This window comes from Cryptotermes secundus, unplaced genomic scaffold (genome assembly GCF_002891405.2).
Source record: "Cryptotermes secundus unplaced genomic scaffold, Csec_1.0 scaffold1158, whole genome shotgun sequence".
NCBI classification, from domain to species: domain Eukaryota; kingdom Metazoa; phylum Arthropoda; class Insecta; order Blattodea; family Kalotermitidae; genus Cryptotermes; species Cryptotermes secundus.
In genome coordinates this window covers 331421-353096 of record NW_019729912.1, presented here as the reverse complement: position 1 = coordinate 353096, position 21676 = coordinate 331421, and the positions used below count along the sequence as shown (strand labels likewise).

Genomic DNA, 21676 nt, shown 5'->3' with positions numbered 1-21676 from the left:
CTCATATAGTTATAAGTAGCCTGATCTTATATAATCTGTTGCAGACGAATTGATTGCTTTGCGACACTAATTTTAATTATTTAGATGAATGTGTGACAAATAACTGAACCTGCTGAGTGTATTAGTGATGGTATGTATGGCTCTCAATTGTTTATGAGAAAACCAAACAATTGGGGTAAATGTGTGCTCATTTTATCTCCATTAGTATGTTTATTGCTGGGAATACTTTAATTTCATTTATATCGAATGAATTTTAAAAGTTTTCCTTGTTGTGTTCCATACAGGATGGTATGAAATGTGTAAAATCTAACATACCTTGTACAAATAGAAGTAAAAATGCACATCTAACACTACAACATTTTCTGATATATCTTGATGTAGAATTGATTCAAACCAGAAGTAAAATATATTTTTGAATCCATAAGCCTATTGATACTTACTTACTTACTCACTCATGGAGATGAGCCCTACTGGAGAAGCCGCCAATTCTGCAGCTACACAAGAATTTCCCAGCATGTTATGGAACCCAAAGGTTCATTACTGTGTTCACAAGAGCCCTCCACTGGTCCCTATCCTGAGCCAGATCTATCCAATCCAATCCATACCATCCCATCCTATCTCTCTAAGATACATTTTAATATTGTCCACCCACCTACTCCTTGGTCTTCTCTGTGGTCTCTTTCCTTCTGGCTTTCCCACCAATACCCTATATGCATTCCTTGTCGCCTCCATTCGTGCTACATGACCTGCCCACCTCATCCTCCTTGACTTGATCATTCCAATTATACTTGGAGAAGAGTACAAGTTATGAAGCTTCTCATTATGCAGTTTTCTCCAACCTCCTGTCACTTTGTCTCTTCGGTCCAAATATTCTCCTCAACACCCTGTTCTCAAACACCCTCAGTCTGTGTTCCTCCCTTAATGTCAGAGACCAAGTTTCACAGCCATACAGAACCACAGGCAAAATTATAGTTCTGTATATTCTAATTTTTATGTTTTTGGACAACAGACGAGAATACAAAAGTTTCTGGACTGAAAGGTAGCAAGCATTACCCAAGGTCAATCTCCTCTTAATTTCCTCCTGAATCAGGTTTCAATCTGTTATCGTTGTTGCCAAATATCTGAACTGTGCCACATTTTCAAAACATCTTGTCCCTATCTTTATGTCATGATTTTGCCCTGCATTTTGATGAGACAGTAACATATACTTAGTTTCCTCTGTGTTTACTTCGAGACCAACCTCTTTACTTGCATCAAAGCCTATTGATACTATAAATGATACAAACTCTGTCCTAAGTGCAAACACTATATATTATATGTCTTTGATCTTGTTCTTTCTACACTACATGTTTCGGCCTCTATCGGCCATCATCAGGTGTATACTCTTAACGTTGCTGCCACACTGAACCCAGTCTAAAATTTAACATTTAAAACACAATGTCACATTCTTCGTATTATCAACATCTACATCGTTGATATGTGTCTGGTATGTAGATTATGTTGCACACGTCAAATTTGATATTTGATACTCTAAAAATCTTTAGTTATGATGTTTTTAAAACCTTTTAAAATTTTCTCTAAATTTTAAATTTAATGTAGTGCTACTACAAGAATATCAAATTTGACGTGTGCAACATAATCTACATACCAGACACATATCAACGATGTAGGTGTTGATAATACGAAGAATGTGACATTGTGTTTTAAATGTTAAATTTTAGACTGGGTTCAGTGTGGCAGCAACGTTAAGAGTATACACCTGATGATGGCCGATAGAGGCCGAAACATGTAGTGTAGAAAGAACAAGATCAAAGACATATAATATATAGTGTTTGCACTTAGGACAGAGTTTGTATCATTTATCGTGTAGAGTGCAACAGGATGCTTAAATATAATAAACTATTGATACTACTGAAATAAAACTGAATTGTCTCAGCAATGGACAGAATCTGGTATTATTGGACCAATGCATACACAGAGTGAAAAAATGAGTAAAAGATTTATCAAGAAATATCTCTTTTCTCAGATATATGTGAAGTTGTATATAACACTGTACTCTAAAGTTGAACTCTCTGCATAGACAAAATAATTGGCAATTGTCACTATGAAGTCTGTTATTGTGAATCAATTATTGACCGCAGATTCTTCATTTGTCAGGTGCTGGAATGAAAGTGGGAATACCATGAGACAGAATATCCCTCATTCATAATTTTCAAATAAACCTATGATTCAGTCTGGAAAGAGGTATTGCACAGTATGCTCAAAGCATGTTGTGTACCTCGAAACCAGTTAAGTTAATAAAAGTGTGTTTCAATGAAAGTCTGTATAAGTAAATATTTGTCCCCCAAACTTCCTATTCAGACTGATGTGAAACATGTGGCATTTCATGTCATTGCTTTTCTACTACCCTTCAGTATATAGTGTAAAGAAGGTCCAAGATAGTCAGATAAGACTGGAAATGATCGAAACATATCAGCAGCTTTTCAGTGGTGGTGGCAGCGGCCAACAATTTCTTGGCTGAAAAGATAAATATTATACAGAACACAGAAATTTTATTAGATGCCACTACGTTCACTTAGACTAGAATTAAGCAGGCAACAAAAATCCTTAGTTTCCTGTGGATCTGAAAATTTTGGTTTGAGATTGTTTGACAACAGGGTGTGGAGGAGAATACTGGACCATTTAATATTTCTCAATTTAATGTTGTACCTCATTTAACTTTAACTTTCAGTGATCCAAGATCAATAATCTCGGCGTTAAATTTGCTACATTTAAGATTTTCTTCAGTTTAATGTCCACATTGACTTATATCCAAAGGAACCTAAAATGGTGGGTTTCACTGAACTACAAGAAAGAATCAGTAAATATGTCGCAAATGGAAGTAAAACAACTGCAATAGACGTAATACGTTTTCTATGTGAATCACTAGGTAGCAGCACAGTCCAGCTTCATGATAGTCCAGGTAGCAAATGTGCATGTGCATGTTCAGAAGTTGGTTTCAGTGCCTGAGGACAATGCTACAGAAGAGCAACATTCTGTTGTTTGATTTCTTTGTGGCCAGAAGACTGATTTCAGTAGTCAAGAGGACGACAGTGCTTGAGGAGTATATTACCGAAGAATAGAGTTCTGCTGTTTGACCCCATGCTAGCTGAAGCAGTTCAGTTGACTAAGCGGTTGGTGTGAAATTGCTGCCAGCCTAGGACCTAGCTGGTTGTCAGTTAAAAGTTGAGTCCTGCACGGTAGGCTGTGAAGACAGGACCTGTGTGTGAGAAGCTGAAGAATCCCCACTGTTAAACAGTGGTGCTAGGGAATGGCTGTTGAAGACATGGCAGGCTGGAAAAGGGTAGGGGGCACTGTGGTGATCTGTGAATTGTGGAGATCAGCAGTGGCACTGTAGTTACTAGTAGTTCTGAGAGATGTATACAACTGGTCAACAAACCAATTCACCAATTACCCCTTCTCTAGGAAGGAGGAAGATTATAAAAGGACTCTCATGGTCGCCAATTCCGCAGCCGAGAATCAAACTTAGAATAACACAGGTCTCCCCTAAATACAACTCTATAGTGGATTACCACTACAACATCTGCTCATTGTGCAAGTAAGCTTTAACTTGTACTCTCTTCTGGAATGTGATGCCTTATATTCTGGTAGACCATTACTATCCTTATTTTTCTATGTTTAAAACATGTGGAAATCATTCTACTTATGGAGTGGGGCATGACTTCCCAAGTTTAGCTGCATACACCTTTGAGTGTTTTTCTTCTCAAAGTGGTCCAGTCGGGCTCTGGGGTCCACCCAACCTCTTATCCAATGGGTACGGGGAACGTGAAGCTGACCACTCACCTCCAACTAGTACCGAGGTCAAGAAAATCCCCCATATGCCTTCATGGTGTAGTGCTTAATTAGATAAGCACAGGGACAACTGTTTTTACCTTTCTTTTAAGAGTTTTGGGACTGTCAGACTGAGTCCACCATTTGACTGGCACATTTTTTCATAATATATTGGTCTCAGACCAAGAGTGAAAGGGAACAAATATCATTCAGTGTCATGACACCACAACTACCTTACATAGAGTTTGTTGATTATATTTTTTAGCGAGGCAGCTTGGGAGTTCCCATGGAGCTTCCTCCACATCTCCAACATCATCTTCATCCTCCCATGGTACACCCTGATTATGATTCCACCTAGCAGTTTGCATCTAAACTGGTAGATAAGTGTGCCATATCACAAGCCACTGATTTATCAGTATCAAGACATTCAAGTCAGCCAACTGAAATTTAACAGTTTCTGAGTCATCATCATTTCCATATGGCGATCGCTACCTCACATGGTCAAGCAGCCAACAGCAATGTCAATTGTTGCAGTGTCTATACAGTTTCAACTGAAACAGATCATCTTTCTGTGCACTGAAAAATATTAGGACTCATAAATGAGTAATAAATTAAAGAGACATTTCAACGACTGCATTCTGAATCTGACTCTTATGTCAATTATTGTATTATAGGACAAGTATCTTTAATTTCAAAGATACGGTATATAAACTTTCTTGCAGAAATGGTGCAGTGAATATATACTTTAACTTAAAAATTGAAAGTGCTACCACGAAGCTGTTGTTTCATTTGACCTGATATAAATGTGTCATTGTGGTTATGTAAATATCTGCTGTGAAGCCATCAAAAGTCATCTACATCAGCTGGCAAAGTAAAGTAACAATTTCTAGTTCAAGACATACCAGTACAATTCATATAAATGAATTTGTAACAAGAAACAGTATGGGTGAAAATGAATATATGAAATCACTGAATTACACAAAGGTTTGACTTCAGAATATTATGCTATATTTGTTGTCAGTTCAACTGAGAATTGATTTAAACATTCATGTGACAAATATATTACCGTTGTTGTATATAATTCTAAGACAGTTCACTGATGACAGTTCTCATATTTCACTTCACAATTCTGCAAACAAATGTCACAAAACAATGTTTCTGGGAAGTGACACTGAAATGTTTTAATGTGTCATATTGATGCAGAGCTTCATGCTGGCAAGAAACGAGAGTATGCTAAAGCCAAGTTCATTGGTTTAAAGTTGAGAGTCATTATCCGTCCTTTACTCTGCAATTTTGAACCTCTAACTTAGCTGAAATAGTTATGGGTGACTGAATAATTCATTCAAGGTTACAGCCTCCTGGCCTGTGATGCCATGTTGTTTGATAGGTGGGCATCAACATTTTTGAGGAACCTCCTGCATCCATCTTCAGCGTCCATCATTGTGGTCTGGCCTAAATATGGACACAGTAGGATCCTTTGAAACATTACTTGCATATACCAGATTATGTGGCATCACACTCCACAAGACCATAATCTTGATACTCATTGCTGCAAGAATTTAAATTCCAAATATTTGATTGGCTATGGGTTTTGGAATTAATCTGAAGGAACATTCTTAAAACACACTGAGTGCATATTTGGCCACGCCATAGCTCAAGCGGTTAGTCATTGGCTTCCCACCGCCCACAGCCCGAGTTCGATCCCGGGTCTGGTCAAGAGGGATTTGTGGTGGACAAAGTGGCGCTGGGGCGGGTTTTCTCCGAGTACTTCAGTTTTCCCTGCCAATCTTCATTCCACCAAATTCTCCATCATCATAGTCACACGGGGCAGGTTACAATAGGCCAATCAGTGGCCGCCGTGCCGAGTGGACCCAGTTGGACTCCACCCTCCACTAAGATAATTAAAAAGAAAGTGCACATTGCTATTTTAGAAATTCCCATAAGAAGGAAAAATGTTTTTATGTTAACTATTTCAATTTTAAAACTGAATGGATACATATTTTGTGAACTATGTCCTTTATGTTTTCTCACCCCAATTACAGATATGATGAGCCTTTCTGGCATGCTAATAATTGTTTTTAAAAGGGACTGATATTAGTGTCATATGTGTTATGTACGAACAAGTATACTTGTATTCACTCTGTATGAATTTGTATATAAACTACAGTATGTACATTAGCTGTCAAACACACATACCCAGTTGAGGGAAATTGATAGCATATTCTGCCAAGTGTAATTGCAAAGTCTGTGTAGCAAATGATGTTAAGAATTGAGTGTGTAGTTGAATATATGCTACATGCATATTATCTCCATTGTGAATTTAAATGTTGGTGTGTATACATGTAAGTCTATTATTAATTGCATCTTAACTTGCTACAAGATTTATTTATTGTTGAAATATTTTTCTTGTTTCAAAATTAATTGTTTAAATATGTAATGTGATTTGGTACAGGAAAATAAATAAAGGTTTACTCTGTGATTAGGGCTTTTCAACCTTTTGTCACTGTACTCTTTTTTTCTTTGTGTTCCATGATGCAATATTTCTCATTTGTTTTCAGTATCTAATCTCCTGAATGAAGTTTATTTTTTATTTTCATCAGTCTCCTCAGGCTAGTATAGTACCTTAAACTGGATCATGACCTCTTGCTTCCATGTACTTATTAGTCATCTGATGTAGGCATGCATGTGGCAGCTTCATGAATCTTTAATTTGCTTACAGGTGACATAGGTTGATAAGCTTGGTACAGCTCCCCTGTGCCTCCTCTTCACCCCTGAAGAACTCAAGAACTGATGAAAACAAACTCAAAGAACCTCAAAGAAAAGTGCATTCCTTGTCAAATGGATAATACAAACTCATAATTCATAATCATGTTGTCTTCAGGCATTTTTGTACAATATATAATATAGTACAGTGAACAGAATATTATTAAATAAATTAAGAAAAACAGCAGATCATATGCACTTGAATCCTAGGGTAATTTCTTCTTGTAATTTTCCATGATGAACATGTATTTCTTATTAGTAATCACTGCGTTAACTGCACAGATTATTAGGATTAAATGAGACTGAGATTGCCTGCAGTGGCATGTTATTACCATATTTCTTGAGCATCAATCAAGTGGTTCAGAATTTAAAATGTGGCAACACACAGACATGTAGACAGTGTGATGACCACATAAGTCCGTTTAGTCTTGAGAGAAGGACAGTAAGCTAAAAATAATTGAATAAATTTATTCACTTTGAACATTGCAATACAAGATTGAACGAATATATTCTTGGAAGGTAGCATGCGAACACATCAGACACTTCCACTGTAGATCTGACATGTAGATAATTCATGGTTTTTCTCCTCTTGATTCAATAACATCTGGTGGAGGAAGGTGAACACAGAGTCTAGAACATGGTCTGATGGGACAGTATCAGCCACTTCCTTTTCAGAATATCGAATGACTTCAATGATACAACACATTTTTCTTGCTGTACAATAGAATTCATACAATGATGCGTTAGCTTCTGCCAAAGTTTGTTTGGTTCATTCTAAACACAGTTAAAACACATATTGACATCATATCTCATAATATAAATTTAAAACAACAAATCACTTCAAATTGAGACTGTATTTGTGTCATCATCATCATCATCATCAGAGCCCGGATTTGGATGACCTAAAATATGTTAAAAATGACCAAAAAAATCCAGAAAAATGACCTGAAAGTTAAAAAAGCAACCTAAAATGTATCATGTCATGGAAAATTACTAATTCTTTTAAAATGTATTTTTAATCTTTATTAACACTGTGAACTCAGTGTTGCCCTTTTAAGTTCGTCCTCGATTTTATGTTGAAAATTAAGCAGTATATGATTGAATTTGAAGCTAAATGTTTTAATACGATGTTTTCTACCGCGTTGGAACGCTTATACGGTATATATTCCAATATTTAAGTGTCACCTCATTCAAAGTTGCAATAGATGGCAGTTAACATGCGGACATTCTCGAAAGGTGAATGTCCGACATCACATTCTTGTACTTGGGGAAACTCCTTTCACATCTACAGACACAGTGGGAGCGTAATTGAAGTGTACCAAATCACTAGCAGTAAGCTCTTCAATATTGAAAGTGCTGAAAGACTCTCCTGTCAGAATTCGAGAAATGCTGCTGTTTCATAACCTGAATTTTTGTCTAGAACATTTTTCATTTTTCTTGACACCATTTTACCAATGTCCTCTGACACTTTCTCCAAATCACTGGCTCTTTCCCCCCCACCACCAGCGCGAGCGAATCTCCTAGCGTTGCTCCTTTCTCCTGTAAGCATTGGATTCCTTCCGTCAAGGAACTGAAATTTGCCTTAATGAAGGCCAGCTCTCCTTCCATTTCGCTGCATGAGAACTGTTCCTGAGCAGCTTCAATTGCCCTCGCATCTTCTGTCTTCATTGAATATATAATGTTTTTCACTGCCTAAAACTGATAGCAGCAGTGAATTGTAGCATCAATCCACGTTCCTCACCTTGCGATCACGGATTCCGGGAGTAGCGGAACACGAGGAGCCATAGATTTAAATTGTATTTTACGAGTTGGAGCCTTGACGAAAATCTTCTTCGTCCACGACACGAAAGCATTAACTTGAGGAAATTTTGATCTCACTTCCTCCGTCACTCTGTGCTGGGCAAGTAATGTGCGCCAATTTCGTATAAAACGACTTCATTTACTTACCTGCTTTTAAAATACATGGGGCCTCATCGGTCACAAAAAGCAAGAAGACGTCGTGTCGTACACCCTCTGGCCACAGTAGGAACATCGACCTGTCAAAACGTTTACAAATTGTGGAATGATTAACGGATTCTAGCAACTCATTATTAAGCAGAAACACTTCACCTGGTCCATCAATTTCCAAGGTTCCAATGATGACGTTTGCCACCTAGCGAGCTTCCGTATCGCAGATCTTATCAATAGAAACGAAAATCTTCTTCCCATGCAATTTATTCCTAATCATTTCCATGATATTGTTGTAGCGCGTGGAAACGTAGTTTTTTCCTGAGGGTGGATTCATCCGGGTTAGAACGACCACAGTTCACGTCCAGATTTTTTTTTTTCAGAGCCCAAAACGGAATATTTGCAGACACCAGAGCATCACACAGATCTGAAAAAATCCGATGACTTATTTGCGCCTTTACATGAACACTGTTGCAATAACATTTGCACAGATTTCCTTTGCACTGCTCGCTTGTTGCTGCCGATATGTTGTACCGTGAAACATTTTTCTGCCGCTAATTTTGTGTCACACATTTTGCTGTATAAAATGTTACCGTCAGTTGAAAATACGTATATCTTCTCCAAATTCAGCTACAATCTGCTTTCAATGACACGATTTAGATGGCTTTGCTTTAGGCATCGTGATAAAATGAATCACTCTAGTGCAACACAGAATTCAACTTTTCACACCGAGAACTTTTCGTCAACCGTATCTTTGTCTGTGCCGTCAAGGGTGAGAAACTGAAGACAGACGGAGTTTTATGAGCAAACAATATGTCATAAAAAACGAAGGACTCATGACGACATTTTGCTGTCTCAGATTCGAGAATCGCCAACCTGGAGGACCAGGTCCCCATATTTATATCCCCCAGGAACAGGGTGGCCAGGTTGTACCCCCAGACACTGGGGAGTACACAGTACGGGAGCTATATAAGTGTCACTGTATTACACACTCCCAATTATTTCTCAGTTATCACAAACTATCACTGATTATCACACGCGTCCGGTTCTTCTTTCGGCGACTGCTGCTATACTCCAACTGTGTTGCTCCTGCTCACACACTCACTCTGATCACACACTAACTGTTGATCACACACTAACTCGTTCACTGCTGACTAACTCGTAACTCACTGTTGAATTGTGTTCGCTGCTCCGTATTTAGCCCCGTTACGGACAACACAGAAAACAGTTAAGTAATAGGCACCACTGTTGCGTAACGTCGTGTTTACCGACTGCCTAGGAACAGTCGTTGCACGGACTCCCCGCTGTGTTTACAAAGGCGTTGCTGGGCAGCGCTGCCGGGAGTTGTTTACGGCTGCACAGCAACCGCGGCATCCCTTGGCCACGTCACCGCTGGCGGGGTAGGGGAAGGAGTGTTGACTTGCCTGCTACCCTAGTAACGACAGCGCTCCGATGGTGTTACGTCACCGCTGGCGGAGGGAGGGGTGTCTTGCATAGCGCAACACGTCACAATATCTAATATTACTGATCAAAGCATTGGACCTTTTTTCGGTGTGCGTAATGAACGTTTTTCCTGTGACTTGGAGCATAAGACCAAGATACATAACTATAAAGGTGAGGTTGCCCCCATGCTTAATGAAGTGCCACACTGTGAAGACCACGTATATGAACAGGTGGAGGTATAGCTCCATGTATTGTTGACTTGTTGCGACCCACACATGAAAGCATCAAACATTGACCAATTATCTCCTTTTTAAATTCAAAATTTGGCTCCTCTTAGTGTTTATGACAAGCTCATTTGCTATGATTAGTACTGAGGTCTACCCTGCTTGCTGCTTTCTTGGGATATTTTGACGCTGAAGATGGAGGCAGTACGCTCCTCCGAAATGTCGACAAATTTTTGCATGCTATCGCTGCATCATACAGAGCTAATTAAGAAAGAACTTTTCACAGTCCCAATTGTAGGGAATTTCTGCGGCTAACGTCGTGCGTGGAGAATGGTTTATCGCATGATTAAAAGATGTCTCTGCCCATGGTTTCAACCGTCCCAATACCAGTTACTATGGAGTCCGTATTTTTAATAATCCATGGATGTTGCTACGTGCCTCAATAACATGACGTCACAGTTAATCATAAGTCGTTAAAATGGAGGCATGAAATATTGTAGTCGAGTTGTGCAAAACAAATTATTTCAAGATGGAGATAATAGAAAACTGTGTGACAAGTGAAGCAGAAAAATATAGTCCAGCGGTCGGCGAGTCAAAAATTCAGAAGATTTCTTTGTGTTGTATATATTCAGAAACTGATAAAAATCCCAGACGATTCAGGAAGAAAAACAAGTTTTGTGCATATCATACATTCAATCTAAAGAAGTTACAGTTGTGTGTTTGTTGGGCCCAATTTGTACCTTGTATGGTAAATTGTAGAAACATTTGGAGTATGTTTGATACAGATTAATTTCTGTGTAGATAGCCAATTAATAACGTAATACATATAACGATGGTATGTTGCTAGGTTTCCACGTTACGTTAGAGAATAAACAACGTTATATATTAAGCGAAACTTTCAAGGGAAACTTGGACTTGGAACTCTTATTGCAAACCATGGATATCCCGGGAATTGAAATTTGTGCTGAAGATCTCTTGTCATATAGAACTTCGATGCATCGGTTATCGGACACGGGGATACATAAATCGGTGATCCCATTTGTTGAGCTTACTGGCCATAAGTTGGAAGAGCCATTGGTTCATTCTTTTGGAATGGCAGAACTACAGTTAACAAAACATTTTAATCTAACTGGAAAACTACATAGTTTCACAAGTGATAGAAGAAACTGTATGAGGCACGAGAGTTTTTTGCCTCCAAAAGGAATATACAGTCAGAAGTTCCCAGCAGTTTCCCTGTCACAATTGGTAGGGGGATTTGTTGGTAGTAAAAGCCAACTAGGATCCTCTAGTAGAGAATCATGTCAAATTTGGGACATTATTTTTCGTAAACTTTCAGAGTTCTGTTGTGCACCACAGCCTGTGTGCTGCTCATTATTTGCAAACAAAAATTCTCCAACTTGTTACAATTTTGGAAACAGTTTGCACCGAAAAATACAGGGACCCTTTTCTCAGGGAAGTGTTTCGACTCTTGGTGGTTCACATGTCATAGAAGAAGACATTGCTAGCCCATTGCAAGATATGATAATTGGTACACTGCCACATCCTAAGACTGTATCATGTAATTCTATTCGTTGGTCATCAAAGTCTGCTCCTTCTGTGATATCAAGTTCTTTGTGGAATGGTAACAAATTTTGTCCTCCATCTGATGTTTTGAAGCAGTCATATGCTGAAGTGGCAAAATCTTTTTCTGTAGCTCAACAAAGTAAGCAACAGTGCTCAAGAGCACCTACTATGAAAAGGAGAAATAGCTCTTCACGTTGTGGTAACATGTTGAGAAATAGCGTAAGACAGTTTGTTTGTACATACCACCATGATTCATCTGGAAAGGGACATAAATTGGCTGTTGGCTGCACAAAGAAATCAAACTATTCTAAATATAAAGCAGTAAATCTGGAACAAGTAAACAAGACTACAGAAAATAATAGAGATATTTGTAAATCAAATTTTGAAAGAATAAATAGTGGGAGGAATATTCAGGATATGAAACAGGATTCTCTAAGGACTGTGTCTAAGAAAGTAGACATGGATTGCTCTCAAGTGATGTATGATGCTAGTACAGGTGACAGTTCAAATTGCGAAAACATTAGGAAAGATAAACGTACTAAATCATGTACTGTAATAAAGTGTAGCTCATCCAAAGGTGGAGATATGGATGCATGTACTGTGTTCACTAATGAAGTTGATGGTGGCAGCATATCTGTTGTAGTTTGTGCATCTGGTAAGGTACAGACATCAACCTCTAGTCCTGAAAGTCATCATTGTTCTGAAGAAAGTTCACCTAGAAATAGATCGTCATCAGATTGTTCAACTGATAGTGATGACAGTTTTGTGGTTTTTGAATCCGGTGTGGATTCTGATCCTGTCACAGTGGTACTAGTCTCTGATTCCGAACTCTCTGAAGATGAAACCATTAACCATCTCAGCAATGATGACAGTGATGATGATTATGATTATGATGACGATGACGATGATGATGATTGTGATGTTGAAAAGGTGGAAAGTGATGACACAGAGGTGAGTAAGGTTTATGAAGTATGGTTCAGTGGTACTGTACAGCAGCCACATAGCTTGTTATTTTATTTATCTCGTAATGGCTTTGGGCTATGTTTTAAGTTAATGACACTAGTCAGTATTTCATATTGGACAGTTGGTTAGTGGATTTAGGATTAAAACCTTGCTGCTCATTTTCAGCGTTTGTCATAGCAAATAAATTCTGTGGTTTTAGTCCTCAAGCGAACTATATCAACCAAGCGACTGCCACTTGTCAATGAAGTTAGTGCCAATTTTAGCAGATACAGGGTGTTGCGTGATCAGTGCAGTGAATCCCCACGGCTGTTAATTTAGTTTTTCTGTGATGGTTTTCATGACAAATAAAGCAGACTGAAATTTAGAAACATAACCTATCCTGATCAGAGCCACATTAGGACAGTTTCTGTTTCTTGAATTGTGTATTCCAATTTGTCCAATTGAGATACCACTAGGAACTTGACCTTTCATCTGTAATTAATAGGTAATGTTGTACCACAATTTTTTGCTTATGCCAGAAAAGAATTGTAATTACTGTTGACATTGATGATCTTCATTAACTTTTAGTGTGACCCGTTTCGACCTCTTTCCAGAGAACCCCTTTTTCCAATATCATCTTCACATGAGTAAGTCCTTGCTTTCAGAGAAGACAATTTCAGGGTGTCTTTTCACTTTTAATGATTCCTGAACTTTTATTGGGGCACTGACTTTGCTTCATAACCTTGTAACCCTTTGTTTCAGAGTTTTTGCTTCATAACCTTGTAACCATTTGTTTTCAGACTGTCACTGGACTAGAAGAAATCAATGCAAGATGGCAAAGAGGCTATTCTAAATACTCAGGCTGTGAGAAGAAACCTGTTAAGGTATGTATGGCAAGGGTCTTCTAGATCTGGTGGTGAAACAGACATTTTAGTTGCTGGAAGAAAGGTAGATCTGTATTTTCTAGTACCTTGCTGTGACTCTTTCCAGTTGTACTCCATGCTCTAAACACTTTCTCGCCAGGAATAAGATCCTGATAAAATATGTAAGATTGAAAAGAGATAATTTTCAAGTTGTTGGTCTTAGCTTCCATAGATGTGGTTGCAGTTAACCGATATACCACAAGTGAGTAATTAAAATTGTCATAATCCCAAAAGGAAATTCTTGAACACTGAACAGGAAGTTACTCATAAGACGTGATATATCAGTCCCCATGGCAATTTTATTCATTTATACTCTGTTATTACTGTCATATTGTTTATTTTTTATAACAGTTCATCATCCAGAGTGATGATGCAACTGAAAGTTGTATTATTTCTGTGAATTTATGTTCATAACTTTCCACTTAGTATCATGTTTTGACATGGCTCTTAATGTATCCGTCATTCTGGAGGTAAGGTAAGGGTGTCCCTGTGCTCAAGTAATTAAGCACTACGCCATGAAGGCATATGGGGAGTGGATGTATAGATCCACATTTTCTTGACCTCGGCACTAGCTGGTGTTGAGTGGTCGGTTTCATGCCCCTGCTGCTTTATCCCCCGGGGAAAGAGCCCTTGGTACCCATTGGATAGGAGACTGGGTGGGCCCTAGAGCCACTCTGGACGATTTGGAGAAGAGAAAATTCTTGACCCTACCAGGACTCGAACTCCAACCTGTTGCTCATCCAGCCCATAGCCAGTTGCTGTACTGACAGGTGGTACCCAGTTGAATATTGACTACAAACCAATTTCCTGCGCTGGGGTTGTCATGATTTTCCTCATTTCCTCCAGATGTACAAATTTTTCCGATACATCATTTATAATCATCCCACCATATATGTTTCACAATTGGATACAAGACAGTAAAGTGAAGTATCTAATGGATTCTAAAGTGTTCTGATGATGGTGTATAGCACTCAGAATTAAAAGGTTTTTGGATGATGGACGAAGTCCAAAAACCTAGACATTCTGAAGTATCTAACTTCAGTTAGGCATGTTTAGTTATATCATGTCTGACTAATGTCTTGGTAATGTGACAGGCTGTGTTGAATTAAATGTGTCATCAGTATTACATAGAGTCTTTTGGAATGTGCCATTTTGTAGTTTAGTAGATGAGTACCAGTTTTTTGGAGGAACCTGCAGACTCCATATCCAGGGTGGAGAGGTCTACTATCCTAAAGGAGGAGAAGCAGGTTCCTCTGAAATGTCAGTATGCATTACAAAAATTAACACTGTCACGTCCCAAAAGACGGTAATCATGCTGTCTCATTACCATGAGTATCTCAAATCCAACATAATTTTTAATACTTAGTTAAAGTCTATCCAGGACCGCCTCTGTGGTCAAGAGTTCCTGGATACAGATCCAGAGGTCCTGGGTTCTAGATCCGGCGCTACCATATTTTCTGAGAAGTAGTGGATGTGGAACAGGGTCCACTCACCCTTGTGAGGATAATTGAGGAGCTATTTCAAGGAAATAATGGCTGCAGTCTAGAAAACAGAGATTAACGGCTGTAGAGATCCATTGCACTGACCACATGACACCCTCTATCCGCAAAAGTTGGCACTAATTTCGCCAACAAGCAGCGGTCTCTCGGTTGGTATAGTTCGCTTGCAGACTACAGGCCATATTTTTTTTTTTCCCGGTCTTGCCAGGTGAATGATGAGGTAGTGTGTTGACATAGGCTGTGATCATTCTTCTCACTTCTCGTCCCGGTTGTTTATACTACTTGTTTTTTTGGTAATATAGAGAGAACATATGGTCTGTATAACATGCATAAGTGGTGACTGGAACGATGAAGAAAAAAGTGTTATTAATATTTTCGGTTGGAGTGTTTTCCTTAAATTCTGGAATGCCGTACTGTGATTATCAGTGTTATGAAATTTCCCACCATTTTGTCTTCAATGTTTTCTGGTCTCACACAGATTCTCTCTGTTGAATTTTCTCCTTTAACTCTTTGATGGATATTTTAATATGTGTACATTCTCCGAATTGACTTCTCGTGGTATTCATATACGCTTAAATTTCATGATTTTAAGAGGTCAGAAGCTCTTGTCTTTGGTGTGTGATGAAACTTATTTGTGTTGATTGTGAAAATGAAATTAAAGTTTGACTGCACTGTACTCATCATGCTGGCCAGAAGGAAATATGAAGATCTTACTACAAAGGAAGTCTCTGAAATTATTACTGATTACAAACATGATGGTGACAAATGGGATCATATATATGTTTTCACGAAATTATAGACAAATGGATAAAGCTGACAAGAAAATTTGCTTAAGCAAATGATTGAAATTTTCTTAAGTTTAGTGTTCAGTCCAGGGGCATGAGGTAGCGTAGTTGGTTGAGGGCCTATGCTACAAGCCGGAAGGTTGCGGGTTCAAGTCCCAATAAGATAACCTAAGAATTTTCTTCCAACAAGTCTACAAGGTTAGGCTTTGTGTTATGTTTTTAAAAGTTTAGGCCTTTGGTTCCATTTTAGAAAACTTATGATTTTAGTTTTATTTTTAAAAATAAATATCTGAAACCATTATGAGGTTAGGCTTTGGGGTTTGTTCTTAGAAAACTTCCGTGGTTGGTGGTGCTAAACATTGTGATTCAATATTAAAGTTACTAATGTGACCTGTTAATATGAAACTACTCTACTGTGTTATGGAAATTGCTTCTATCTCTGCCTTGACATGAACACAGTATGTCAGATGACCTATGCTGTTGGGCCCTTTGGTAGAGCTGCTTGAAAACCGTGGTTTGAAAGTTTTTGTTCTAATATCTTCACCTCAAGACACAAATAGAACCAGTTTTTCAGAGGTAGTTTTAGTAAATACAGATATGTAGAGAGTCCACAATAATGATTTTAAACAACTCAAGGTTCTGCTTGTCAGCATTTACATAGTGGAAATATATAGTATGAGAAAGGTAGTTCACTAAGTTTTGTGGCTAATAGCTCATGTTGCTCATTAACCTCTACACAAATTGAAGAATTTGAAAAAAAATCAAGTACATATTCTTCCCAGTACATGATGTTAATTCTACAAAGAATGTGATTTCGGATTTCAGGTTCATTTTGCCTGCGACACCTCACTGATGACAGTCCATCCAATGGTAAAGTGGAACCATGCGTACCATGAAGCTAGATGTGGTCCATGGGAACAAATGGCCAGGGATAGAGTGAGATTCATGGCACGCATCAAGCAGATGGAGCCTGTGCTTGCTGCGGTGTTTTCTGCGGAACACAGACAGTGTGTATGGAGCAAGCGCATGACAGAAGAGTCCCCCTAAATCTTCTCTTAAATGAGTTACTCATATCCATATTACTCCTTAATAACAGACATGTGAAAATCTGGAGAAGAAAGGTCTTTAAGCTCTAGAATTCTTCTTGATAAATAAAATTAAGCCTTAATAGGTCGTGAAATATTAATTTTTTCAAATATCATAAGTGTACTGCACCATGTTATTTAATAAAATTAATTGCATAATTGTTATTTCAATGGCTTGACTAAATACTGTTGTATTCGCCATGGTGTTCATTTTTAATGAATTAAGGCAGTTGCATAAAGTGGCTTGAAATGTAGTGTTGAAATATTTCTGTTTTATATCGGTCCAGTGTGATCAGTGTAAATGTTGACAGTAATAGGGCAAAGAGTTGGAAAGAAGAGCATTTTGTGTCATTTTGTATGTATACCTTTACAGCTGAATTTATACATTTTCTTTTAATTTCAAAATAATGTCTATTTTTTATTCAGTTACCAAAAGAGGGAGAAATATCTTCAGAGGATTTTGTAGGCACATTTATGAAATTTAAAAATATTTGCATAAACTGATTCAAAGTGAATTTCGATCTTCTTTAGGTGTACAAAAGTTGCAACAATGTCACATGTTAACAGTAAATAAATAATTGTAATGTATCTGCAGTGAATATCTGTATTGCCAGCCCCATTGCTACAAGTTTCAGAAAAACTGTATTTAGCGTAGTTGTACTTTCTTCAGACACACACACACACACACACATATATATATATATATATGAATTACACACAGTACAAACTAGTGCCAATGCTGTATAGTCCCAATACAAAGAGCATTATTAAATAACTGTCTTTAAAAATTACATACACAGTATGTAAACATTTGGTGGCAAGTCTCTTGCTGTCTGTCACATTGGTTCAGTCACTGCCATGAAAAGGTTAAAGGTTTGGAGAAATAACCTCGGTATAAAATGCATGCAAGAATGGAAACAGTGGATGCCTCTTATTTTCATAAAATATTGCAGTACTGAGAATTAGAGGTATGTGAATCTCACATTCTTCTAAGAAAGATAGAGTTACCAGCAAATCTGTCTAAATGAAGTTGCTTTGCTAATGTGTCCAGGAAAATGGTAATGATCCTCTGATTCAATTCTGTTGGACCCCCTCCATACCTTTATTCTCTGCTCTCTCTCTTTTGAATATCACTTCTTACATTCTCTTCGCACCTCAACACAAACTGAGTATCATTATTTTTTGTATGCAATTGCACATTGTATACAAGCTGAAAAAGCTAAGAATGTAGTGACACAAAATTATGAAGAATTAAAATTACCTAAATGAGAATAGTCTTGGTCTTTTTTGGGATTTCATATTTACCGTCTCTTAAAAAAACTTTAGTTCTTCCTTAATACAATATCGTACATTTTATTTTAGGTGTTTATAATTTCTTTGCTAAAAGTACCAATTGAAAGTATCTCCCCCCCCCCCTTAAGTAAAAGTTTAAAATTTTGATTGTGGTGTAGGAGGAGATAGTATAAGTTCGGAATGACAAATGAAATTCTGGACTGACTTTTCACATTATAGTTCAGCAGCCATTCCATGCTGGTTGCCTTCCACCTTGATGCAACAAATTTAGCAGTTCTGCCTTTGTAGAAACGTTTATGAAAACCCTGTGTTTTGAACTCCACAGATATTGTCTGCAACTTTTATTTATTGCTGTGGTCAGTAGATCTTATCTGCTTGCATATGAAATTCAGTTGTGGAAAGAAAAACGTCACACATGGTTATGTCTGGGGAGGTATGGAGTTAATGCTGTTTCTGGCCAGAAATTTATTCACACATTTGAAGACTTAGGGGAATCATTTTTTCATGATGGAGGAACCAATTTCCAGTGTGCAGTTTTCAGGATGTTTTCATTGCATCTTCCATTGATGCTGCAGAACATCTGCATACATACGTTGATTCTCATTTTGTTCCTGTGGAATGTTCTGCTGATGTCAAGTTCCATCAGTGTTAAAAACATGCCGTAAATGGATATCATGTTCAGTAACATCCGTTCTACTTTAGAACTTCAGAAACATCTCATTTTAGTTGCACTCACTATTTTCTCTCCAAAAGCACGTTTAACATGGCATAAGCTTCTGTAGCAGTTTTTCCTAGCTTCAAACTTGAGGAAATTTCATTTTTTGAAAAAATTATTGAATAACACATGGTTAGTATGAAATTAACATCAGATTATACAGTAACTTATATTGTATTATCACTTAGCAGGAGAATTCTATTAGCTAGTAGTGCCACATTGCAGTTAGTCTGGATATTTTTATTGCACCTTGTGTAGTGAGATACCAGCTTTTATCAATGATGCCATCTCAGAAACTGTGAATAAATTACAAAAGTAATCCTGAAGGAACAAGAGAAGGTACGCTGCTCTCAACAGTCATGTGCCTTGGGACAGAATGAATAATTTAATATGCTTTCAAAGGGAACTGAGTTTAAAATATTTTACCTTGAAAATGTTACGTAACTGCTGAAAACTACTGAATGAACCAGGGTCATTTTTTCTTATTTTGATGATGGCAAACTGTCAGCCTGTCATGTCAGTAATCATAACAAACTTATACCCTTCAGTCATATGTTTCCCGCTATTATTAACCCAATGAAAGGGACTAGATTCTGTGTGGGTTCCCTATAAATTGAAAAACAGACATCCTGGTATCATGCAGTTTTGTTTTCTGTTTCTTCAGATGCTGATGTTCTGTGGGTACAGTGTAGAACAAGTTGCCGGTTTTCTGGGGGCGATGGGCAGTGGGAGGAACTTCGGTGAGAATCCAACAGAAAAAGAAAATAGGGATTGAATTAGATTATGAATTTATGAATAGTTTTGCATCTTTTGTTCTAACATCAAAACATTTTTTGAAACGTTTTAGCTCAGTGACACAAAAATTACCCAGCATAAAATAATTGTAGTAGATTAGGTCATTATTTACACAAAAATCCCTACATTCCCAAATATCTAGAACTCTTCCCCACTTGACAGAATCAGTTCATTGAGTGCTTTATTATCATCATCAGGGAACAAGTGAGAAATTATTATGAATAGTTTAATATTATTGCAGATACCTAGAATGCTTCTAAGGGCAACAGAGTGCTTATGAATCTAATATTGACAAGCCTTAACTTAGAAGGTGAAGTTGGCTGGAGGTAAATAAAGTAATGTAACAGCTGATGCAGTTCCTCATGTGGAAAGATGGTTTTATTCTTAATTGTGATTTGTACTTTGTGAGAGAAATATTCTCTTCAAAATGAGCATGATTTACTTATTCAATTTATAGATGGAAAAGTTTATTTGACAGTGAACTGATATTTCTTAAGTTTTGGGGATTCTTCATGTACCTTAATAGAATTCTTTTCTTTGTTTTATATGCCTATATAATTTCACCTAAATATTATTACAGGTATACATTCTGACAGTAGATGTTGTCACATCTAATAAACCTACATATGTGATAACACAAATGAATTGACTGTAACTGTTGATTCAGTCTGTATGAAAACAAATGTGATTAATAGAAGTACAACCACATGGTCTTCTTAGTAACATTTATTGAAATACGAGTGTTAATCTCCAAGATATGTGTATGTATAATATATATTTAGTTGCTGTTTTAAACAGCCAGTTGATAGTGATTATATTTGCATTTGTTTATTTTTGTAGAATATTGATAGGTATAGCTAATTATACGTTACTTGAACCATGATGGCAGTGTATTTTAAGGTAGATGATGGCCGTTAGCAACATTTTAAGTCTGGTGTATATGTGGTGTACTGTTGGAGCTGCATTACTGCCCATTTTCAGTAGTTTGTTGTGGAAAAAATTATATTGAAAAACATTTTATGTATAATTAAGAACTATAAAATAATACAATTGTTGGAGATGTTCACCTTCTTTGTTTATACCTTCTTTTAATCTTAACATTGCTTTACTCATCTCCTATGTTCGTTTTTGGTGATACCTGCGACATCTTAAATAACATTCAAACATGCCCTTACAAAGATTCAGACTGGATTTTGTAAGGGGGCAACTAATGTCATAAAATTAATAGGAAAATTTTCTGCATAAGATTGTAGTCTTTTTGGTTGTGATGCTGTATTCTTGAAGGTAGGTACCAGCATTTTGGTGAAGCATACATGAACACTTATGGCTGTGAAAAATGAAAATTCATATAAATTTGTTCATTTCAGCATTTTACATACCTTTGCTGAATTTATGTGTCAAAAGTGTATAGTCTTGAGGGTAGTAACTTGCATAGTTTTGTAGAGAGGGACCACATTCTGCAAGAATCTGTTGCCATCATCCTCAAGATAAAAGAAACACTCTTCTTCTGTGAAGCCAAAGGTAGAACATTTCTGTGAAATGTAGGTATTCATATATCAGGCTACATGGCATCACATCCCAGAAGAATTAATCTTGAGGATCGCTACCATGAGAACCTAAAATATCACCTATGCATGGTACTTTTTTTTTTCAGAGGGCTGGAAAATTTTAACATTTTCAGGTCCTCTGTAGGCCTGAACCAAACACTAGTGAAAATTGAGTTCTGGTCTAACTTTGTTTTCTGCATAGATTATGTATTAGAGCCTTTTTATTGAGTCTTAAACAAGGAATTGCATGGTGAAGCCCATGCTTGTTGCAACATTGCATTCTCGTTCAGTCACATGTTCTGTGAAAACTGCATGTCAAAA

At 37.4% G+C, this 21676-nt stretch overlaps 2 protein-coding genes across 15 annotated transcripts in view; both read left to right on the top strand.

Annotated features, from left to right (window-relative positions):
- Positions 1–6906, top strand: part of LOC111865836 (glutamate receptor ionotropic, kainate 2) — a 236857-nt gene extending 229951 nt beyond the window's left edge. For 11 of the 14 annotated variants that reach the window (XM_033751995.1, XM_033751994.1, XM_033751990.1 and 8 more), the window contains one exon: positions 2930–3854. In XM_033751995.1, coding sequence (XP_033607886.1) covers positions 2930–3046 — 117 coding nt within the window. In that variant the 3' untranslated portion in view covers positions 3047–3854. The other 3 variants (XM_023854180.2, XM_023854177.2, XM_033751988.1) reach the window with 3 other exon arrangements.
- A 3771-nt stretch (positions 6907–10677) lies between these two features.
- LOC111865837 lies at positions 10678–20874 on the top strand. Its single transcript, XM_023854190.2, has 3 exons — positions 10678–12722; positions 13514–13597; positions 16746–20874. The coding sequence occupies exons 1-3, from the start codon at positions 11046–11048 to the stop codon at positions 16965–16967; spliced, it is 1983 nt and encodes a 660-aa protein (XP_023709958.1). The 5' UTR covers positions 10678–11045; the 3' UTR covers positions 16968–20874.
- The last annotated feature ends 802 nt before the right edge of the window (positions 20875–21676 follow it).